The sequence below is a fragment of the Mauremys mutica genome, chromosome 3 (assembly GCF_020497125.1).
Source record: "Mauremys mutica isolate MM-2020 ecotype Southern chromosome 3, ASM2049712v1, whole genome shotgun sequence".
NCBI lineage: Eukaryota > Metazoa > Chordata > Testudines > Geoemydidae > Mauremys > Mauremys mutica.
The window spans coordinates 90,093,515-90,118,058 of record NC_059074.1 but is presented as its reverse complement, the minus strand read 5'-3'; the positions used below and the strand labels follow the sequence as shown (position 1 = coordinate 90,118,058).

General features: G+C 41.8%; 1 protein-coding gene across 1 annotated transcript in view; it reads left to right on the top strand.

The window, feature by feature from the left end:
- ROS1 (ROS proto-oncogene 1, receptor tyrosine kinase) overlaps positions 1 to 16,894 on the top strand; it is a 96,549-nt gene extending 79,655 nt beyond the window's left edge. The window contains exons 38-42 of the mRNA XM_045010300.1: positions 664 to 761; positions 892 to 1,095; positions 2,047 to 2,181; positions 5,324 to 5,487; positions 13,750 to 16,894. Coding sequence (XP_044866235.1) covers positions 664 to 761; positions 892 to 1,095; positions 2,047 to 2,181; positions 5,324 to 5,487; positions 13,750 to 13,907 — 759 coding nt within the window. The 3' untranslated portion in view covers positions 13,908 to 16,894. The remainder of the gene's footprint in view (positions 1 to 663; positions 762 to 891; positions 1,096 to 2,046; positions 2,182 to 5,323; positions 5,488 to 13,749) is intronic.
- Positions 16,895 to 24,544: the final 7,650 nt, after the last annotated feature.

Genomic DNA, 24,544 nt, shown 5'->3' with positions numbered 1-24,544 from the left:
AAACAGTTTATATGCTAGGAGATCAACCAACTAATGAAGGGCTGAGGAGGAGGGATTAATCTTGGGTGATTCATATTTAGCATGTGGAATAATAACGTGGATTATGAAGTCACTAGCAAGGATGACTTAAAGCCAGGATTTTATGACATTGTAGCAACAACCTATTTCACCTCCATTCCTATGCCTAGTGCAGATCCAGTATACTGATCTTAGCTATTTATTCATACTACAGAAATGTTGCTTGTCTCCGGCCTGATGAGAGTGTTTAGTGATTAGCTGTTGCATAATTAACCTGTCCTCAATAATGCCTTAAAGGTGGGGGATAATTTCCAGGGGCCCCATTCTCCCACCACAGGGTACATATATCTCCCATTGACGTCAGTAAGTATTATGTTTACTCTGGAGTCAGCAAATAGGGTTTGTTTTGCTATCTCTCACTGATATTACTTAGATAAAAGAGAAGCCCCTTGTTCTTGAATACCCAGAGTTGTTTGTCCTGGTAATATACAGAGATTTTGCACCTCCCTGCTTTTTGCACTTTTGAAAATCTCTGGTAATCTCAAAAGGAGAAAAGCAATACATTTTGTCATAACAAGAGGTCCTTTTTGTTCTGCCTTTGTAAAGATGGAAGACATTACTAATCAATGCCTCTCTTTCTTTTAGTTCCGAGGTCCTTTGCTAAAAGTGGCCGACCTGCTGTCTATCTGTCTGGATATTTGCAAAGGTTGTGTCTATTTAGAAAAAATGCACTTCATTCACAGGTACAGGATTAATTTCCTTGTAGTTCTTACATGTTGTTACCTACAGTTGTAAGGACAAATAAACTAAACTGAAAATGATTGCCTGGCAAAAACGATCACAATTCCATCATTGTTTATGTTTGTATATTAGGGACCTGGCAGCTCGTAATTGCCTTGTGTCAGTGAAGGAATACACCAGCCTCTCCCGAATAGTGAAGATTGGAGATTTTGGACTTGCCAGAGATGTCTATAAAAACGATTATTACAGGAAAAGAGGAGAAGGGCTGCTCCCCGTGAGATGGATGGCACCTGAAAGTCTTATTGATGGTGTGTTTACTAACCGATCTGATGTATGGTAAGTTCCTGGGGGTACAGAGAGGTGGGAAAAGTAATAAATACTAAAGCAGGGAAAAATCAGTTTGCAGTAGCAATGGCGTGTTATTGGAGTGCCATCTCTGGTCATTTTTTTTACTGAGGAAAATAATGTCTGCTTGGTTGATGTTTTCCTGAGTTGATAAAAGGTCTCGCCTTCTGACAAACACCTGCATGTATATATCACTTTATTTCTTCCAGCTGGAAGTAACTAGGGTCACATGACCAAAACAGATTTATATGGATGTCCACAAAGTGTCTATTTTGCTTTTTTGATCAGTGAACTGACTGCTGACATCACATTCTTCCCACTACACTTTCCATTAGACTAAATAGCGCATCCTCCACAGAGGCAAACATTTTCTCCTTAGCACTATTTCCCCGAGCTCCCCAATGACCTTAAGTTTTTAGTATACTTCATTCGACCTTTCCCCCAGTCTGGATCCTAGCACCAGCACAATTAGAATGTTCAACAGTATGTCACTGCAGCCGTTTTATTTTCACTCTTTTTATTTACATAAGAGAAATATATAGTGCTTCAAGTTCAGGCCCCAGCTTGTAGGTACTGACTGCCTCCCAAGTGATATTAAGCAAGTGTAACTCCCATTGACACCACTAGAGGCTGCTTAAATAAATATGATACAATTGTATGTTACATGGTGTCAGTGGAGGTTGAGGGTGCTCAGTTCCTTACAGGATTGATCCCAATGTGCGTGAAGGGTAGGTGGCAAATAGGTTAGTTCCCCTAGTTTTTTCTAGGAGCTCTAGAGACCCAGTTAAGAATGTGTGAACTGCTTCATATGAAATTAAAACCTCTTCGCTCTGTTTTTTCTTATTTAGAGGTTAGAGAAAATTAGGTTAAATAATAGTAGATATAATTGTCTATTTTTGACATCCATTAAGCTCATTAAAATTCTCCCTTTGCCTTCCTCAGGGCTTTTGGAGTCTTGGTTTGGGAAACTTTAACCTTGGGTCATCAGCCGTATCCAGGTTACTCCAATCTTGATGTATTACATCATGTACAATCAGGAGGGAGGCTGGAGTTGCCAAACAATTGTCCTGATGATCTGTAAGTTAATTTTGTTTGACTAGTATCATGAACATTAATGAGACACTGAGGGCCACATGTCCACCTGCCCATCATTTTGCATGGGGCCTTTTGCACATGCAGTAGCTTTCCCCTGCAGCGTTCAGTGTGTTCTTTCTTTGGCAGACAAAATAATCTGCATTTGCTTGCCCCAGCTGGCTATCTACTCATCCAGTGGCCCAGTTTGTGAGTGTAGAACTTTGGTTGTGGCTGAAAATTCAGCCCTAAAATTAAATGGTGTGTATTTGTTACTGTACATGCAGGAACCAAGATATAATTTGGACATTCAGTAGTAGGAACAAATCTTGTAGCAAGAGATATATCTAATCAAATTCAGTGGTGATTTCAGAAAGTTCATCTTCTGTCCCTTAAATTTAACCACTTGAGTGCAGAAGTTGGGTTTTCTCAGTCTGTGCATTCTATTGCCACTAACAGAATGTGTCACATCTTAAACATAAGATGTATGATTGGTAATGGCCTATGCAGCCTTTCACTTACATAGGTCACAGGTTTGACTACGACCAGTTCAGTAGTCACTAGAAGTCATGATGGCTTTAAGAAATTTAGTCTCAGTCTAGTGCCTAGTGTGCAGGTGCCTATGTCATGGTTAGCACCCTTGTTGGCAATTTTAGAAAACCGGCCATAGATAGAATGTGTATGGAGACCAGGCACCCCCTCACCCTAGAAGTGCTCTCTACAGAGAAAGGGTTGAGGCAAAGTGGGAAGAGAGAAGTTTCTTCTTCTTCTTCCTCTGACTGTTCTGTACTTAGCCTGGAAAGGTGCTTTTTTTATCCATAGATATCTTAAGCACTAAATTCAAATGCAGTTTTTAAAAAAAGACTGATGTGCAGAGTGGCTCAATATGCCTGTTTCTTGGGGGAGATGGAGCAAATCCATTTAACCCTTTAAACTTTCGGAGGAGGACTTATATTCAAAGTTGCTATATCATCTAAGTAGTCACAGCAGGGCATTTGGCATTGAGTCAAAAAAATGGAAGGAGAGACCAGTTGACATACTAGATCCCTGCTGGTGTAAAAGTCCCACAAACATCTAGAAGTGGCTTGGGAAGAATTGGTGAGCCCTCCCCTCTATGGCAGGGGGGTTAGTGAGTAGCAACATGAGTTTAATGGATCATTCGTGGAGAGTATTTAACGAACACATGGCATGAAATTTATTTCTAGTAGGAAGTTATTCAAGGCTCTATGTTGCCTTGATAAAGATTAAGTAGGCCTTCAAAAGGAACAAGGAAAATCTATTTTAGCTGAAGTAACCCTCTAAGGCATCAGTCCTGCAATTTACAATGTGGACCCCTGCAGAGATCCATACTTCAGGGGGACTGCACGGAGGTAGTGGGGGTCATTCACGTGTTGTAACTTGTAGGATCAGGGCCTAAGATCAATAACCTGGTCTTTAAAAGCTAGGAGTCTGAATTAGCTCTTTGAGTCTTGTACCTTCGTTTATCTCAGTGGCCAACCACTCAGCACCTGCACGCCGATTCTGTCAGTAAAGTAAATCGCTTGTTGCTGCTTTGCTCAGTTATTAATGGACTGCCTAGATTCTTGGCATTCCTGCTTCCCTCTACATGGTTTTGAACCTGCATTGGACATCAGCAGTCATTAATCGTCTCCTCTGCACTTCAGCTCGCTCACTGTCATTTTACAAAACAAACCATCACCGATAGGAAGAGGGTTCAAAGGCCAAACAACTTCAATTAAGAAGTGTTTAGGAATTTGTGGTAGGCTTTCACTGCAGGGACAAGTAGAACTCACATGAAGCCTTACAACATAAAAGGCCTTAAAGGGGCAGGAACTGTGTGGGTAGGGAGGAGAATGTGAATGTCCCCCCTGCCTATTTGTTTATCAAAATGTTAATCCAGGAAGATAATAATCCACTTTCCCTGTAGGAGTGGAGTGGGTAAATTCTAGTAGTGAGTTGGGACAGGGACTCTGTGACCTACAAGCATTTACACTTAAGTAAATATTGACTTTATCGATACTCAAAGCCCTGATATAGCAATTGATGGCCATCAGTTGGCATAGCTACACTGGTGTGAACCCCTAAGTGTAGACAAAGGCAAACCAAGGTTTGAACAATTGAGCTAAATCAATGCAAATCCTAAAAGGCCCTTGTCTACATGTAGGAATCTGTACCAGCATAGCTACCCCAATAGCTGAATTATGGCTGTCCCTGAATGTAGATGAGGCCATAGTTTCCGCACATAACCCCTCACTACCCATGAAAGTCCTTCTGCTGAGTTTGGTGAAGAAACATTTTTGATTATGTGTGTAACTAAGCAGTTGTACTTGTAACTGGCCAATATTGAGAGTTCCTCCCCAGTAAAAGGCTTGATTAAATAAAAAACAGACACAGATATTAACTATCTTGAGTAATTTTGTATCATTTGCAAATTTTGCCACCTCACTGTTTACCCCCTTTTCCAGAACATTTATGAATATGTTGAACAGCACTGGTCCCAGTACAGATCTTCGGTGGGGACCCCACTATGTACCTCTCTTCATTGTGAAAACTGGCCATTTATTCTACCCTTTGTTTCCTATCTTTTAACCGGTTACTGATCCATGAGAGGACCTTCCCTCTTATCCCATGACTTCTTACTTTTGCTTATAAGCCTTTGGTGAGGTACTTTGTCAAAGGCTTTCTGAAAGTCCAAGTACACTATATCCATTGGACCACCCTTGTCCACGTGCTTGTTGACACCCTTAGAGAATTCTAATAGATTAGTGAGGCATGATTTCCCTTTACAAAAGCCGTGTTGACTCTTCCCCAGCCTATTGCGTTCATCTATGTGTTCATTAATGAACACATAGATGAACGCAATAGGCTGGGAAAGAGTCAACACGGAACACATAGATGAACGCAATAGGCTGGGGAAGAGTCAACATGGCTTTTGTAAAGGGAAATCATGCCTCACTAATCTATTAGAATTCTGTGACCATAGACTCATTAGAGTCAATGGAGATATGCCAGTTTACCTCAGCTGAAGTTCTGGCCCTCAAAGCTGTTGATGGTGAGGATTTAATGATCCACTAACATAGCTTTGTTACAATTGTGGTTATGATTACATTAGAGTTAATTCTTTTATTATTTCATTTATTTTTTCTAGATGGGATTTAATGACAAAGTGCTGGGCCCAAGAACCTCACAATAGGCCTATGTTCTGTTATATTCAGGACCAACTGCAAGAACTGAGAAACTCTCCTATGTGCTGCACTCCCCAGCTTGAGGACTTAATGCTTTCTACTGGAGTCCTCAACCATGCCTTTGAAGGTGAGTTTGAGACAATGCCTTCAGTCACACTTGTTTCCCCTGTTGAAAAGGTACAGGATAATTTAAAATAGACAACATTGTAGTTCAGTTTTTCCTTCTATTGTTCTTTATCATGCTTTGGTTCCATATTATTTACAACTTAGCTTTTAGTTAGTAACTTATCCCTGTCTCTATAACTGGCATTCTGTATAGGCTAGTACAAAGCAGAATATGTAAATGCTCATGTAGCTGTAAAACAGTGATGTAGTTACAAAAAAATAATGTTGCAGATGATTAGACGTGAAAAATATTTTGTTTAAATGGGCCAAATTGCGATCTCACATTGGTACAAATTTGAGGTAACTCCATTGGCATTAAGGGAGTTACTCCAGATTTCATCTAGTGTAAATTAGATCAGATTCTGGCCCATGAGTTTTTCAGCCAGAAAATGCTATCTCACGTGAAACAGTGTCCAAGGTTATGAGCAGTGGGAGAGCAGTGTGTTCTAGTGGTCTGAGAAAAAGACGAGGATTCAGGAATTCATTGTAATACAAGCTCAGACAGACACTGATACCCTTAGTGACTTCTTTACCTGAAATTCCCCAGTTACACTTATCTCCTTCACAGTGGGCTTGTGGACATTCATTGGATGACATTTGTAAATTGCAGAGGAGATCACCAAAAGAAAGGGTGAGGTATTCGTATTATTGAGATCATTACCATAGTCATAATGCACAATGCACATAATGCACATACGTACAAGGGGGGTGAATTAAGTGTGCAGAGATGAAATGGCTCATCCATTTTGGCTGAAATTTTCCAAAACAATTCAGCCTGAGGCAGACACCCAGCATGGGAAATTTCAGCCCAAACAGATGAAGTTTGGCAAAATTATATGCAGCTGAAAAACAGTCTTATTGGGAGAAGTGCTGGACAATCTTAATAATAGGTGGTGCTACCAGTCTTGGCTATAATATATGTTGAAATCAGTGGGAACTGTGACTGCTCAGCACCTTTGTGAAGGAGGCCACTAACATTTTAAGCCAGTTTACACTATCTGTTGGTGGGAAATCTTCCACTACTGTGCTACTGTTATATCCTTGGGGGCAGCCGGTTTAGGAAGAAATCACTTGAGGCCTGACAGCAGACAGCTAACAAAACCACCATTTTATTTACAGACTCAGAGAACTCACTCAGCCGGCTGAAGCTGGCTGAGCTAACCCATAATAATCTAACTCAGTTGCCATAGCAACAAAAACCATGACAACCAAATACACAACAGCTACCAGCATTGCAGCTCCATTGGTGGGTAGCAATGGTGGAAGTACAAGTGTAAGCAGGGCACTGGTGACAGCAAGCAGCTTTACTGGGTCATCTTTGCCTGTTCTGAGTAGGGTTAGATGCCCTGATGGTAAAAATGCCAGTGCCCTGTGTACACAAGTGCATTCTCTCTTGCTACCTGCTGGTGGAGCTGCACCAGTGTTAATACACTGGGGGAGATCCTAGAAAATCTAGTGTGCCTTAGTTAGACCATCTATAAAATGGTGATACTAACTCTGACCTACCTCCTGCGGTGTTGGGAGAATCAGTTAGGTAAGAATTCTAGAGCATTTGGAAGATGTAAACTCCAAGTAAGGCTAGGTATTATTATTATTAGGCCTATCACTTTGCTTCCCTCGGCATGCGACTCTTTCTCTTGGAACTAAATCTCTTGGTGACAGTGAGCATTTCTTGGGTGGAGGTTTGTAACAGGAATTTCATTACACACAAAGGCCAACAGTCATGTAACATTTTTGGAAAACAGGTCTTGGATAATTCATCGTGGAACAGACCTTTGGATTATTTGGTTTGGCCTTGGTCTTACCAGCGCTAACATAAATGTGCTTCATTGAGTCACAGCTAAAATGATAGCATGTGTAAACTCAGGATTATTCTTATTAGAAATCACCTGGCTATTATGGAGCATTTGACATTCATAGACCGAGACACTTTCCCTGCCCAAAACAATTTACAACAAAGTAATTAAGGAGTGCTCGTTTTAGTTTGGAAGCCCGAATTGAATTGTCACCTCTTGCTTAAATCAGCCCCACATATGGAGGCAATATTTGGGTTAATTCTATTTCAGGGGATTTACACTGCAGACAGATAACTGTTTGAACTGATCTTGGGCACAGAGATCCATGGAAAATCAGGAGACCTACCTGCACATTGCACTGACAGGAGAACTTCTCTCTGAAGTTGTAATGGCACTATATCAACCCTACAGCCGGGGCTGTGGAGGGAAGCTCATGCAGATGTACTCACATGAGATGCACAAACAAATATGTATCCAGAGGTGTCAGGAGGGCTTGTGTTGCCCATGCTGAAGCCTGGGCTGTAACATCCTCACTTCTATTTTTAGTGCAGCTAGCGCAGGTATATCTACACAACCTGCCATTCCCAGTCCTGGCTGCAATGCACATACACCCTAAGGACATTGAGGACATTAGGCATGCAGGTACCACGGTGAAGGGCACAGTGTAGGCTCTAAAGAGAAGCCTGCTGTTGGGGAAGGAGATAGATGAGTCCTGCTTTATAACCCCTGACTCTTAGGAGAAATCAGAATGTATGTAATAGAGAAGTGTGAATGACATAAAGACCCCAGCAAATATCTAGTCTCTTAATATGCAGCTATATTGAAGGATGATATCTAAAACAGACACGTTCAGGAGACAAGGTTCTATGCCAAAGTTCCCCAATCTGCAGGGCACGAAATTAATCAGGGGAGGAGGAGAAAGGAGAGCTCAAAGAAGAGGAACAGCGAGGAAGAGGATAGCTGTTGGATGCCTGACCTATCTCCCAATCCAACTGTATAGATGTCCCCACACCTGCAGAAAAAGCTGCTTCATTTGTGGATGCAAGCATGGAGTTTATGCCTGCAAGTGCAATTGCAGGTTTGCCAATGTCTCAGTCTGCTGGATTGGATACTTAGCAAAGCTGAGTGAGCTGATCAGCTCCCTGCCTTTTAGACCTGGCAGGACTAGCTGGTTATTTATTTATTTAGGACATTTTAACAAGTTTACAAATCCTTGCCAGAAACAAAACAATCATTACAAAAGTTGGCTTTTGCTTACAGAGACACTGTAATGGAATATTGTCAGCAGATCTATTTTCCAGGGCTCTACTATATTACAGAGTGAGCATCATTACAACCCCCTAGGTCTTTTCTAGTGATCTTATTAAATGGAGTGAAATCCCTGTGTACACGCTCAACAGACCAGGCATGTCTACCAAATGTTAATGTTCAAAAACATTGGACAGATGTGCTAGGCTTTTTTGGGGCAGGTGAATGTACTTTGTCTGAGTATTGAATAGAAGGTAATTAAAGATCTAAGTATCTGTCTGTCCTCTCGGCAGCACTAGTTTTGATCAGTGCACTACTCAGTGTCCACTTCTTGCTCCAGCTGGATGTATCAAGCAAATCTCTAGTTGCTCAAAGCGCCAGTCTGAGCCTCTGCTACTCTGTCACTTATAGAAATGGTCCCTCCAGACACATCAGGCATAAAGCACAAGGGTGGGGAAGTTTGAAGAAGGTGGCAGTGCCACTGTTCATGGTATATTATTTTGGGCTATATTATTTTCTCTCTTTAGAGCTGGCAAGCTGCCACCATTCTTAAATGCTGAATTCATATTTTGGAAAAGAAGAAAAAAAAAAGGAGTAGTAAACTAACCTGAGTCTTTTTCCCCCCCTGAATTCTCTGTTGGTCAGAGGAATGATCAGATCTATTTAAACTTCTCTTCAGTGTTGAAATCTGGGATTAGAGAGCATAGCATCTGCTAGATGACTAGTAATGGTTTTCAACTCACGTACCTTGTTAAAACCAATCACTCTTACCTGCTATTCTGCACACTTGCCTGTGTTTAGGTAAATCACGTGGAGAAGCAGAAGTTTCTCTAAAACAGGTGTGCTAATAAACTACATCACCTAAACCTTGTATCTGGCCTTCAGTGCAGGCTTCTGAAATTCCATTATTCTCTGTTGCAGTTAGTTCAGTTAGTGTCTGACCTAAAGCCAAATGAAGTCAATGGAAGGACTCCTATTGATTTCAGCAGGCTCTTATTTTGAGCCCCTTTGCTTTAGAGGTGGGTGGCTACAACGCTGCATGCAAAAACAGTACAGCACAGAACGGTCATTTCATCTTTGTTTCCTTGCCAATTACTATTTCGTTTCAGAGAGAGCAAATAATGGGTACTACTTGGTTAGGGAAACAACAATCACACCTTCCTTTAGATTTTGAAAAAATACAAAAAGTAATAATTATAATGTCATTATAAAGCAGGAGAAGAAATTGTCCTCTGCATTACATGTATATACAGTGTCTAGCACAATGGGGCCCTGATCCTTGCTAGGAGTTGTTAGATGATAATACATTTTAGTCTAACAAACCAGTCTGCATGGATCCCTGCTTTGAGTGTGGCCCACACTGTGTTTACCAAGAGTGTTTCTTGCATACAGAGATTTCTCTTGATAAACATCGCTTTGAAAAATGGACTTAAACTTTTTAAGTGTTGCTTTTATTTTTTAAACGCTATGTAAATGTGTGCACAGCACAGCTGGACCTTGACAAAGCAAAATTCTCACTTTTAGCATCCTTAGGATGACAGAATAGCAAAGCTTAGTGAGATTATATGCTTGATTAGACAGGAGACACAGATGCATCTCCACTGATATATAATACGGCGTGAAGTATTATAACAGATATATTTTTGTTCTGTTAATACTTGTTACTGAAATACAGTACCTGCACCTTCAGGTAGTCCATAGGTATCAGCATAATACTTTATCTGTAGGAAATACCCCTTCATACTATCCTACATGTCTGAGACTGAGAAATCCAGGGCCCAGTAACCAAATTCTTACCCTTAATATTTCTTGAATAAAGATATGTGACTGAATACTTGTCTGGAATATACTCAACTTTAAGCTATCCCCAGAAGCATCTTTTGCTCCCCAATATATGAATAGTTTGATGTGCATAGAGGTGGTGGGCAAGAGATGTTAGCTTAAATAATTATTAAAAAGAAAACAGAAAAGTAACTTTCATTTGGGGAAACAGTGCTATTCACCATATAAAAACTGTACGATATCAGACAGGTTTGTGTTGCGTCTTTATTACAAAATCATTAACAGCTAGGTCTAGATACTTAGCTGGTGTAAATTGATATAGCTCCACTGATTTGCAGCAGCTCAGGATCTGGGCCCTAAAATATTTTTAATGAAAAAAGTAACATTTCTAGACCAGCTTTAAAAATGTTCTGTTTGCTCCATTGTCACCAATCACCCCTTCCATTGATTGATTTCCTCTTATAATTTGCCATCTCTGAAAATAAAGGATATCAAAAGTTTCTTTAAATAAAACTATACTGAAAGTACACTGAAGCTATTTATATAAGCATTATAACAATTTGCACCTTTCCACACCAGATCTCAGAACATTTATTAACATGAACTAATTGCACAATACTCCACAAGGTAGTTAGGGAATATGCCTAGAGATTGCATCTCCCACCACTGGGGTGGAATGCAGTAGCTATTTAGCAGCACTGAACAACACTGCATATCAATTTAAAACAGGAGGTAACTGAAGAATACTGCAGAAATTTGGCATTGGAAAGTGAAGGGTGAATTAGGAGAGTCCCAGTGAAATTAATTCAGCTGCAGTTTGGCCAAGGCATTGCGTTTAACAATGCTTTTCTTGGGAAAAGTGCTAAGGGAGTAAGCACCCCCTGGTGAATCACCCACACCATTGCTTATAGCATTCAGACGTTGCTTGGAGGTCTCCCATTTGAGCGTTTAACTGGCTCAACCAGGCTTTGCATGTGAAATCTGAAGGGATCACAAAGCAAGATTTAATGGCTGCATGTACTCACATATAACCTAGCCTGGGTATAAGTCAAACATCTAATGTTAGCAATGTTGAAACTAACAAAAAAATCTGACAAGGCCCAGGTATAAACCAGCCCCCCACCAAAATGTCCCTTTGTTCCCTTGAGAACCTAGCAGTTTTCTGTTGCCTCCCAAGGCTTATCCAAACTCAGCTCAGATGCTGGTCTATGGCTTTTCTGGCCCTTAGTGCTGCTTTGGGTGCTCACAACCTTTTCTCTAATTTCCTGAGGCTTTCCTAACCAGCCATGACTTTTCCGTAATTGTTCATCTGTGTATCCTCTGCTGGTCTCCTGTAATGATCCAGGTTAGCTTTTCTTGCCTTGCTATGCTGACCTATGCAAAAGGTGACCACTGTACTCAAAAACTTGACATCTTAGCATATATTTCTCAGCTTGTACATTAGTGTATAAGGTACACAGGCAGGGGGGATAGCTCAGCGGTTTGAGCATTGGCCTGCTAAACCCAGGGTTGTGAGCTCAATCTTTTGAGGGGGCCATTTGGGGAACTGGGGTAAAAATCTGGGGATTGGTCCTGCTTTAAGCAGGGGATGGGACTAGATGACCTCCTGAGATCCCTTCCAACCCTAATATTCTATGATTCATTGGTGTCTTCATTTGGAATGTTATGCCAACAGAAGAATAAATAGAAGCAAATGGAAAGAGCATACACATTTACCCATGTGTAAAACTTCAATGTGTAAACAGTGCAAAGCATCAGTTCTGTAGTGGTTTTGTAACTAGTTGCTGCCATGTCATAAAGGTAAGGTACATTTAACAGGGTTGTATTGTTTCCCTGGCTTTGTACATTATATTGAATGCTTCTGCAAAATAGTGTTGCTTCTTATTTTGTCTCCAAAGCTGAAAGATTAAAAACAAGGCAAGAAGTTAGTTGCAAGATGTCTTCCCCTCCCCCTTTAATGGGAGTCACAGTGGCATGTCGGCTAAGCAGAAAATAATATTTTGTATATTCTGTGATCCTTCAGGACTGATGGGGAAAGAATTAGTAATGTATCTATATATCTGGTAAAAATATCACAGTGACTTCATGCTCACATTTCTGTAACCATCACCTCATCAGCTCCAGATACTTATACAGGAAACAAATCCGAATGCTCCTCTAGTGTTCTATACTTAGGCTGGTCACCCGGCATATGTCTGGTCCGTAAATACCTGGTTTTACTTGGAAGTCCTTATTTTAAAGTTTCCCTCTTAAGAGTTTGTTGAGAATATGCCCTTGGTATGTAGCCAACATGCCTATTCCAGGGCAGCTTGCCCCTGAGGTTTCCATTAGGTGCTCTATTAAGCAAAAAGCAAATACAAAGAGCTGCGCTGGTGGGTGAAATCTCGATGGGGATTGGCTTACTAAATATTGCCATAATGACCCTGAACTGACAAAGAGTGTATCAAATGATTGTTCTTAGCCGTCAGTCATCACAGTACATCAGCATAGTTTGATCTGTCTCCAAACGTCCCTCCTCTCAATAGGGTTCTTAAATTAAACTTCTTTTTTCTGATAATCTTTCCGAATTGACTGTATCATGTGGACCCGACTCACTTCTGAGTTCTTCATAGTACAGAGAAGGATAAAAAAAAAAAGCTGGTGAATCAACATAAATAATTAAATGTCCTCTGGGTAGAACAGCACAATGTTTATGGTTCCGAAGTGTAGATAAACCTGGATGTCACATGCTTCATTTTCATATAGATGAACCTGGGTATCATATGCTTCATTTTCCAGTAACGAAATAAAGTAAGTAGGTATCTAATAAAAAAGGTATGTGTTACTAAGAATAAATACATAGAATAACAGCAATGATAACTCGAGCCTTTTAGTTATTCAGTTATTTTTCAGGTTTTAAAAGATATGCCCATCACTGGTCTGGGCACATGTGCAAATGTAAGCAATACAAAATTAGAATAAAAACTGTAAATTAAAGTCAGAAATGGACAAAACCTATTAGGTTATATGTCTCTTCCCCTAGAAGCACGGTAGAGAATGCATCAATCTATACTTTACTTGACCTTTAGCCAGTAGGCAAGAACCTGTCTAGATGGTGGGACAGTTTTGGTTAGAAGTTGGGTCCAAGAGGTTACAAACATTCTTGCCATATGCACACAGTCTTTCCTACCAGGATAGGCAAATCACTTATTTATAACTGTATTACTGTCCTTTTCAGCATGAGTGCTGATGAATTTTTTTGGTTCAAGATATAATCCCGGCATGCTGCAGCAGAGAATAAATGCAAGCTGTCATTCCTTCTGTGGTCGCTAGATTCACTTTCTCGACCTGCTGCTTGACTCTCTTTGCCTTCTAATATTGCATTTGAATTGGTAGTAAAACAGCAGCCTTTCTTTCAGATGCAGATGGTGATGCTCCACGTACAGATTCAGAAAGTACTTTTTCAGCTGCTTTAATGGAAACCAGGAACATCGAAGGCTTAAACTATTTGGTACTAGTCACAGAAAGCAACCAAGATCAAGAAAACAGAGATTCAAATGAGCTGGGTGAAATCTGATTCCTTCAGTCAGAGGAAAGAAGAGAAGGCACCACGTGCAGATGAAGAAATAAGCAAAGGAAAATACCCTGTACTCTGCCATACTTTCAGCAGTCCTGAAGGTGTGAACTGTGCCTCTGATAATGACGAGTGATCTGATAGGTTTATTTTCAGGTTAAGTACCTCGCAAGCATGTGTCTCTTGTCAAAATTAGAGATGTCATCTGAGGTTTTATTTAAAAAACTGTAATGACTAAAAATACTGGAAAATATTGCAAGGGGATTAATTATATATAACAGAATAGTAACCCGGTGACATGGGAGTTCTTTGATCAAGAATTACTGAATTTTAAAGCCCCTTGAGTATTTCATATGAACTAGGTTAATTGGACATGTAATCAGATGAGAAGTTATTTTAAAATGAAATTTTGGCACACATGCAATCATGCTCGAAAGAGAGCAATGATGTGCTATTTCATATATTACAGGAGTGGCCATCTGCGGCTTAGGAGCAGCCACATGTGGCTCTTTTACTGTTAACCCCCCCAAAGCCCCCATTCTCCGCCTACCAGACTGGGGAAGGGGAGCTTGGGGCTTGTCCCCTGCGGGGGGGGACACTAGGGGCTTCTGCCCAGCGAAGAGGGGGTCCTAAGGGCTTCAGCACTGTGGGAGGGGCCTTCCAGGGCTCCAGCAAGAGTGGGGTAGAAGCCCATAGCCCCACCACTCTGCCGCAGGGCAGAGGCCCGAGCCATGGCAGGTGTGCCCGACTCTTGAATGTCTGAAGTTTATTGCACGCGGCTCAGAGGGTCAGTAAGTTTGGCGGCCCTGATATATTATAAAGCTGCTTCTCACTGGCTTATGGCAACAATGTTGCCTGAAATTTGGCCCACATTTAGATTTGTGTAAAAACAAGCTTTTGCAAAATAGAAGAAAAATGTCATTGTTTTTATGACTTTATTTTTTTGAAATTCCCCAGTTGAAACAGCTGCAATCAGAGATCAGCCCACAGGCTGCGCATCATTGAGTATAGCTTATTTTATTTCTTAATTTAAAAGAAAAGATTTTGGAACCATTAAGTTGTGCAATAGCTTTTCTGTGGATCTATATAATCCTATTTTTGTTACCTTTGTCCTCCCTCCTCCTTTTGTTTGTCAGTTAGTGTGTCTCATTTCACGTCCGGTTGTAAGCTCTGCAGGGCAGAGGCTGTCTCTTACAATGTATTTGTACTATGGATAGGACTAATGGGGCTATGCCGGGAATGGGACAATGCAGGGGTACAACAGATCAAGTTAACAGACCCTGATGCAAGACCTTGGATTAGAAGATGTCAATATTCTTTTCTGTATTTGGAAATCAAACCAACTGTTTGACAAGTTTTCCAAATGGAATATACTGACTAAAAAGCATGGATAGTCAATTGGGACCATAATTATAATTGAACGAGTTAGACAGAGTTATTAAATGGCATCTCTTGCATTATTTATCAAATAGCTGTTACAATAGCCTGTTTTCATGCAAATATATTTAGTTATAGAGGACACAGAAGAGAAATAAAGAAAACATAGTATATGGGCAGAGTTGTTTTGAAACAAAGAGCCAGATCCTCAGCTAGTGTGTGACTCCATTGAAGTCTGGCCCAAAATGTTTGTTAAACGAGTAGAATGAGGTGTTAAAATTCTGGGCTTCTAAGAGATTATTACAAAATAAACACAGAAAATCTATTTTTAAAGTACTTGTCAAAGCCCCTATAAATGATTAAGAGCAGATGATTACAACTAAACTTGAAAGCCTGACCTGGTGATGCTGACAAAAAACTAAAGCTTCTAGCACTTTTTTTTTCCAAATTATGTTCACTGGATAAGAAAAGTATCTATGTTTGCTTCCTCTTAATATGTTGGCTGATGAGAATTTTATATACATTGCTCCCATTTGGATACCCTTGAAATAATAAGTAATAGAATCTTTACATTAGGATTCTAAAGTGAAGACAGCGAGTCCCCCACCCCGAGTCCTGCCAACACACATGGGTAACTTAACACCCAGGAATAACTCCCTTTCATTCAATAGCATTACTCAAATGCAGCAAGGGCCTGCCTGAGCCAAAGCTCATTGAAATCGATGGAACAGATCTCCCACTGACTTCAGCGGGTTTTGCTTCAGGCCCAAAGTTATTCAGAAATATGGCTTTCATAGGATTTGGGGGCTTGGTTTGGAGGAGCAGGGCTTGATCCTGCCAGTGGTGCAGGACCCTGCCAGTGGTACCTGCACAGATGGGATCCTCAGGAGCACGCAGCATGGTGTGGTGGCCCTATCACTGAGGATCCCTAATTGCCCCTGATGTGGAGAGCTATGCTCACTTGACCATCCCACAACCTGCTCTGCAGGAGTGCTCAGAGGACAGATGGGGTGTGGCAAGAGGTAGAATCAGGACACGGAACCACACCCTCTGCAGCACTGTGATCCAGGAGGTAGTAGCTACTCCCCACCCACCATCCAAAATCAAGCTCCCCTGTGCTTACTGGCTGCAAGTGTAGGGGGTCAACCATGCAGACAGGGAACTGCAGGAACCCAGCAGTTGCACCACGAGCACCACGGCCCAAAGCCCAGGCAGCTCTGCTGGAGAAGTGTGTCTGAAGGTTGGCCAACCCATGATGTGTCTATCTCAGCCAGATGGAGAGGTGACCCCAGACACAATCCCCCTTGCTGCACTGTTTTGAAGCCATGTGCCTCTGTGGCATGGGCATCAGTGCACAATGGGGCCCTGTCTGCTGCTGTATGGGCAGATCCTTGTGTGCGGGCTGTCTTTGGATTGCATGCTGCTCTGCTGGCTGCTCATCCCACTCCCACGGGGGTCCACTTGCTTGGTGGTACCCTAGGACCTATGCAGCAGCAGGATTAATCCCCTAACAAGAAGTGACAAGAAGTTATGCTGCATGGCCTTGAGCAAGTCACTTCACTTCTCTTTCCCTCACTTCCCCCATCTGTAAAATGTGAATAATAAAACGGAACTATTTCACAGCGATGTTATGAGGTTTTATTCCTTGATATTTATACAGGGCTTCGAACACGTGAAGTGTTACAGAAATGCAAATCATTAGGAAGCATAGGGAGTTTGTATAGTGCACATTTTCAGTACAGTAAAGCAAAAATTCTGAGAAGAGGTGCAGAAGAATGAATTTTCTTTGAATGAAGGTGGAAAGAAAGATCTATAATCAATAATCCATGGTTCTACGTGTCCTAGCAGATGAAAATGTCTTCTCAGTGCCGTTTTCCCCAACCGTATAGTGTGCTGCTTCAAATCTAGCTAATGTCTGTCGGGACTGAAAATCACTGCTGCTGGATGACTGATTAGTGGCCTATGCAAATTAAATTGGTGGTTCAATCCCGTTCGTACAGCATAGCTATCCACATTACAAAGACACTATAGACTGCTTTGGTGACAATCATCAAAGGGGCAAAGAGAATAATTTATCTTCTTAGCTTTAGAGCCACACTCCTGGCTTGTTATCTGGATGCAGAGGAAACTGCCACTGCCTGTGCTGTACTTGTCTCTGAACTGTACCACCTCCAGCTGTGAGAGAGTAAGATAAAAATGGAGTAGAAACCTTGACTCTAAATTTATTGGGTTTTGAGGCTAGAAGTCAAAACTTCAAAGTAAGTTTAAGTGTGTTAATGAGCTTTTAAGCAAATGATGATATTTTTGAAGGAGGAAAAAAAATCCTTCATGGCACATATGAGATGCTTGTTATCTAAATTCGAGAGGAACTGGAATAGCCATTATGTGTATGCTGTAGTGGTACAAGAGGTTCAGTCTCCAAGCACAAATCACTGTTTATCTTGGCCTCCTCTGGTTAAGACACTCCAGTGTGCTTGGCATAAAATGCAATATACACAGTAGAAATTACATTATGGGGAAGTACTTCCTGGAACATTTGTAGTTCCCACTTTCTTTGACTTTCCATATCTGTGCTGTTTTAGATCCTAGACTGCTTTATGGACTGAGGGCCAGATTTCTAACGGTCTGAGGCACCTAACTCCCATTCATTTCACTGGGAATTACACATGTAAATAGCTTTAAAAATCTGGCCTTAAATACCTGTATTTTTTATCCAAATCAAAATTGTCTTGAAATTAAAGGATTGCAAAAGAGTATCTGCAAGTACAAACATCCTAGGGCTTGATGCTGCAAGGTACTGAGAACTCTGGCCTGATCCAGCAATCAGTAGGACTCCTTATGTAATTAAGGTTAAGCACAGAATCATAAAAATGTAGGGACCTCCAAGTCATCAAGTCCAGTCCCTGGTGCTGTAGCAGGACCAAATAAACCTAGACCTAGACCATCCCTGATGGGGATTCCACAGCCTCTGGTGGATGTCATTCCTGAGAGCGTCTCCTTTTTCCATCTCCTTCTCTGGAGGCAGCTATAGTGCTGCTTCGTTGTTTCCAGGTGCATTTACAGGCATTCAGGAGCTTGTTCTTTTGTAATGAAGAACCTGGACATCTATGGAAACAACTCCAAAAAAAGGAGGAGAATGAAGGAAGTTTTTATAGCTCAGGAATTATTGGATGCCCACGCACGCACCCCCCCACACACACACTTGCTTTCATTACCTGCAGCTTCCAGTCCAAGGTAGCTGTTCCAGACAGAAGTCAGTCTTTGAGTTAGGGCTCTGGGCCCAGATCCTTAGAGATATTTGGGCACCTACTACCATTGATTTCAATAGGAGTTAGGCAAATAAATACACTTGAGGATCTGGGCCTGGTTATTAATACTCTCCAGTGCCTCCTTTCTTTACATTTAACAAAACATGTAAACATTGAGAGGCAGTGTTGTTCAAGAGATTAAGCACTGGGCTACAAATCAGTTCTAATCCCAGTTCTGACAAGGACTCACTCTATGGGTTTGGGCAAGCCCCCTAGTCTCTCTGCTGCAGTCCTGCTATCTAGAAAGTGTGGCCGATAACATTTATGATTGCCAACCTTAAAAGTACATGGTGGTGGCTAACCAATGTCTGTAACTTGCTTTTTAAATGAAAAGTGCTACAGCAGGGGATCAGCAACCTTTGGCACACGGCCCGCCAGGGTAAGCACATCTGTCAGCCCGCGCCGCTTCGCACAGCCCCCATTGGCCGGGAGCAGCTAACCATGGCCAGTGGGAGCTGTGATCAGCCGAACCTGTGGACGCGGCAGGTAAACAAACTGGCCTGACCTGCCAGGGTGCTTACCCTGGTGGGCCGCGTGCCAAAGGTTGCTGATCCCTGTGCTATAGTATCTGTAGATATTGTTATGAAAGTATTAATAAAATTTAAATGATCTAATTCCTAACTCCTAACGAAGGATACACTAATTTCAGTCCGTCCAAGATAATGGATTATTCTGCTGGCAACATAGATTGATGTTTTCCTCTATTTCCTGTGGATATTTAGGGGGCAAGTGTGGGTGTGTTTTGGGACAGCACCACATAACCAGCCAATTCTCAGCAGACCACCAGCAAATGCTCTGTGGACTGCCACAGGCTGAAAGACCAGTTCAGGAACCAGTGATTCTCTGTGTCTTTCCATCTGTAACCACTCTCAAGAGTCTATAGAACATGAAATAAATGCTTTAAATGACCAGAAATACAAGGATCTGATTGGGTGACAAAGAGGTAGGACCCTATTCTGCAACTCATAACGCTGTGAGTAATCCTTACATCAGTAATCCCCTGGATTTCAATAGGCTCATTCATATGATTAGGGTTTATCTGTGTGAGTAAGGATCGCAGGGTTGGGTCCTCAGCGATTTAAAATGAGAGCTAAGGCAAGCTAGTTATCACAAACTCTGAAAAGTGGACTTAAACAGATAGAGAAAAGGACTTTTAAAGGTGATCTGCAAGTGGAAAATATAGGTGTTTGCCTTTTATTGCTTCTTTACAACGTATAAAGAAGAACTTTGGTGTTTATTTTGGTTTATTTTTTACATTAGAAATTTACATCTTGTGTACTCAGGAAAACACTATGATGACTGGTAAAATTATGACATCAGAAGAGACAAGAAACAAAGGGAGAAATTGAAAGGGGCAAAGGGTGTTTTAGCTGGACTGGTTAAAACTCTTTGGTGGTGTTAGAAGTTATTTAACTCCAATGACTAGTGAGCATTACAGATAAAGGATGCAGCAGTTGTACTTCCTCCTGCCTCACATATCCCGACCATCCTGCCAGGCACCAGGGTGAGAGATTGGAGAGCTGATGCTCCTTGGTGAATCCTCTCAGCCCCATGGTCTCTTACTAACAAATAAAGTATTTGCTTGTGAGGATCACAAGATGCTTCAAAACATGGGTATTAGCACTATTTCTCCTGATTGGGAAAATGAGGCACAAAGGTTAAGAGACTAACTAAAGGTCACAGGCAAAGCCCTCTTGGGCCCTTAGGTGAAATTCTAGACCCACTGTATTCAATAGGACTTTTACCATTGACTTCAATGGGGGAAGGATTCCACCCTCTCTCTCTCCCATTCCCCTGCTTCAACCATTTGCCACACTGATTCCTCTCTTATATTGCCACATATCCCCAGGCAGCATAGCTCTGCTGAAGTCAACGGAGCAATGCCAAGTTCCACTAACTGAAAACTAGCCCATTTTAAACTACACTGTGCAGGACAGGCAAACTTCCCTCCATTCCACACAAAACTGCTCTCACCTCAGTTCTATCACACTATAAAAGACAGTAGTTATATAAGATAACATGTGGATGTTTTTATAACGGAACCCGTTAGCTGCTGTATATCACTTTGGAGTGTGTGTGCTGGGCGGATTTTTCAAACTATCACAGTTCTATTTACAATGACAGCTGGCACGACTACCTGACATTGTATTTTAATGCTAATAAATAACCAGAACCCTGAGCTTCAAAGCCAAGTGATGCCACAATAGTGTCATTATTCCCAGTGACATGACTGATTTTACAGTGAAAAATAAGGCATTTTACAATGCATTAACTATGGTTTTCTATTAAACGGGGTGAATGGGGGACGTGGGAGGGGGAGGGGGAGGGAAAGCAGATTGTTGACACACTTGTTGTTTTCTCTTACCCTTCTTATCAACAATTGGTTTGGGCCAAATTTTCAAAACAAGGTGGTACATATTGTGCACATGCATACTTCACTCACATATGCAGATATTCAATGTGTGTGTACACTGAGTTTGAGCAGGTGCCCATTTAAGTCAATGGGAGTTTTGCCATTGGCTGAATGGAAAGACGGTCAAGCCCACAATGCTTAATTGGCCACAAGCCTCAGCAAAATACCTGATTTGCGCATGTGCTCATTGGCTATTTCCATGCCTAGGTTAGGAGCCAACAATCACATGTGCAGAATGGCATAGACCTAATTCTGAGAGTCTGACCCTCCACTTTTACAAGCTGTTGGAGCCTAAAAATGTCCAAGGAATTTTTGACCCAGACCCTCAAGGGTATTTAGGCACCTAACTCCTGGGCACCTATCTTTAGATGCTGGGGCGTTGTTTGTATTCCATCAGGTTTAATGCTAACAGAAAGGTGAGAGAAGATTGTGTTCTAGCTTGTTCAGACCCCCATGCTCAAGGGGTATTAGTTTAATAAAATATAAGGCTGAACAGATCTATAGGTGCTGATCCTGCATCAGCCTGTGCAGAACTGCGACTTGATGGCCAGTAGGTGTGCAAACAATTCCTCTTGTCTATGCACACCTGGAGGCAGCTGCTGGTAATAGACAAAGAAAAGAGTAAAGCTACCACCTGCTCAGCAAGAGACGCTTGGCTTGGTCCACACTGGGGGGCAGTGTCGAGGTAAGATACGCAACTTCAGCTACGGGAATACCGTATCTTATCCCGACTTACCTCCCGTCCTCACTGCTTGGGATCGACGTCCGCGACTCCACCGTCGACTCCGCTACCGCCACTCGCTACAGTGGAGTTCCGGAGTTGACGGGAGCGCGTTCGGGGATCGATATATCGCGTCTAGATGAGACGCGATATATCGATCCCCGCAAAATCGATCGCTACCCGCCGATTCGGCGGGTAGTCTGGACGTACCTTTAGTGGGGCTGCCGCCCCCACTCTTGGCCAGTGCAGAATTTGGCCTATAACTGTGAAAGATTAGTACCAGTATCAAAGATGGAGATTTCAAAGTAAATATACACAGTTTTTTCAGGTTATCATCAGCCAAAGCCTGCTCTCAGTGACACTGCTATGAATTTGAAATTACTTCACTGATGTCCAGTTATTTCAGATTTATGTTGGAGTCAACGATAGCAGAATTTGGCCCTAAAATATTTAAATGATTCAATGTCTGTGTATTACTAGCCATCCTATGGTTCAAAGAAAGGCTTTCCACTTCCCTTTTTGGGTTGCTCCTAATTTTTTCAAGTTTTTCAGCCTCGGGCTGACATTTCTCATGCTTGCGCCATCCCAGGGGTGAATTTTTGGGTAAGGGGAGTGTAACCAAAATTCCTTCAGCCCTCTTGGAGTAAATGTTGTGTTATACAATTAAAACACAGTGTTTGAGGAACTATAGGGACACAACTTGAGAGGGCAACAGCAAAGTGATCGGGACAGGGCTGGTGGTTTTTTTCTATGTTTGTACTATGCCTAGCACAGAGGAGCCATAGTCCATGACTAGGTCTCCTAGGCCAGTGACAGTCAGATCTCAGTGGTTCAGGAGCCAAATTAGTGATAAACATTATCTTAAAGAGCCACAGTAGTCTGACTTCATTTACTATAGTGCTATTCATATTTAAACAGTATGATGGGGAAATATTTAGTTATATATATACACCTCTACCCCGATATAACGTGACCCAATATAACACAAATTCGGATATAACGCAGTAAAGCAGCACTCCGGTGAGGTGGGGCTGCGCACGCCAGTGGATCAAAGCAAGTTTGATATAACGCGGTTTCACCTATAACACAGTAAGATTTTTTGGCTCCTGAGGACAGCATTATATCGAGGTAGAGGTGTATATATAATTCTCACACCAAATAAGTTAATAACTTAGTGCAAGTTGATAACGTAATTGGTTAATAACATAGCAAAAGCATCCTGATTGGTTAATAACTTTGATTGGATAATTATTAAATCACACAGTGTTTTACTATCATGTGTTGCAAAGAGCCGCAGGAGATACATTAAAGAGCCACTTGCAGCTTGCGAGCGGCAGTCTGAGCATCACTGTCATCAGTGACACAGGAATACAAATAAATTATAAAAAAATAAAAAGTAGCAGCAGTGGGACAGAGTGCATCCTTTTGGTGACGTTGAAGAAGGAAGTGTGTATGCTGCTGTGTTTTTGAGGCACAAGAAACAAAAAAAATTGCAATAGATAAAATGGCTTTGCTAAAACTGGATTTTATTTCATCAGGCTCTGACAGAAGTCAAAAATTGGTGAGCATCACACTGAGGGCTATGGAAACGTGAGTTACAAGTACTTGTGTATGTTTTAAAAACTTTAAAACTGAAGGTCTGGAAACATCAACTTCAAAGCAAAAATAATTAAACGGCCTAGGTAATAAATCCTGAAGGAAGGCAAAGGAAGACACACGCGCATGCTCCCAGTACACTGTTAGCATTTTCTTATCAGAATTAGTTTTCGGACACCCTCTGACTTGACTCTCTATGCTCTCACTGAAATGGAGGTCATGGCCAGTGACAACTGGAAGCTGTTCTTGGCGTCTCTCTTGCCTTTTTAGGTTATGAGGGTCTCTGTGTGTTTAGGATAATATGATTGACGGCTCCACTCCGGCCCCAATTAGCACCCTATAATTTATTAGCTTCTGCTTTCAGATTATGCGCTAACTTCACAAATATTTCAACCACGGAAACAGCAGCTATCGAGTGTCTCTTGCCTGATCCAGCTCACTGGGGCTGCAGTTAAATACAGGGAGAGAGCTGTGCAGGTCTGTCAAGCAAGAATAATCATTTGTGTCTGTGTATGACTGGGATGGGCACAGCTCTTTAGGTCTTCACTGGTGGAAAAAGAGAGATGTTCCACTGGATTAGGAGTCAGCTCATGTTGTGGAGGGCGGGCTGCAGGGGTGGAATTCAACCTGTGTTTCTCTAACTCTCCAGTGCCTGTTACATGCAAACAGCAACTATGAAAATGATAATGTCACCACTACTTTCATTCCTTTGCCCTAATTGCTGAACTGTATGGCAAAAGTGAAAAATGCCGCAAAGGAAACAAGGGTAAATGATTCAGAAAACAGGTCCCTGTCAGGGGATGTGGTACAAAGACCCGCAAAAGGGCATCTAGCTATCTGGATATTTATCTTGCTCTTCTCACTGTAGGATATGAGCAACTGACAAATTCTAAAAGAAACACCCAGGTTCTCAGTTGTTCAGTATGTTGAGGCCATAAATGCGCTAAAGCAAAGGAAGGCACAGACATCTATGAGAGAGAGCAACGGCTCCCCTTGAGCCAGCCACTGCTGGGTATGGCAGTAGAGGACTAGACAACACAGGATTTAGGCCATTTCGATCAATACTGTGCTCAAACTCAATTGGGCCACGTGCATGTTTGTGGTGGATACACCAATATCCCCTTCACTTTCTCCTGTAGGGTCCTGGTGTGGATATGAGATATGCAGCATGCTGCCGCCGGAGTAGGCAAGGGCACTCCCAGTGGCATGCTAGGCCTTTATGGAT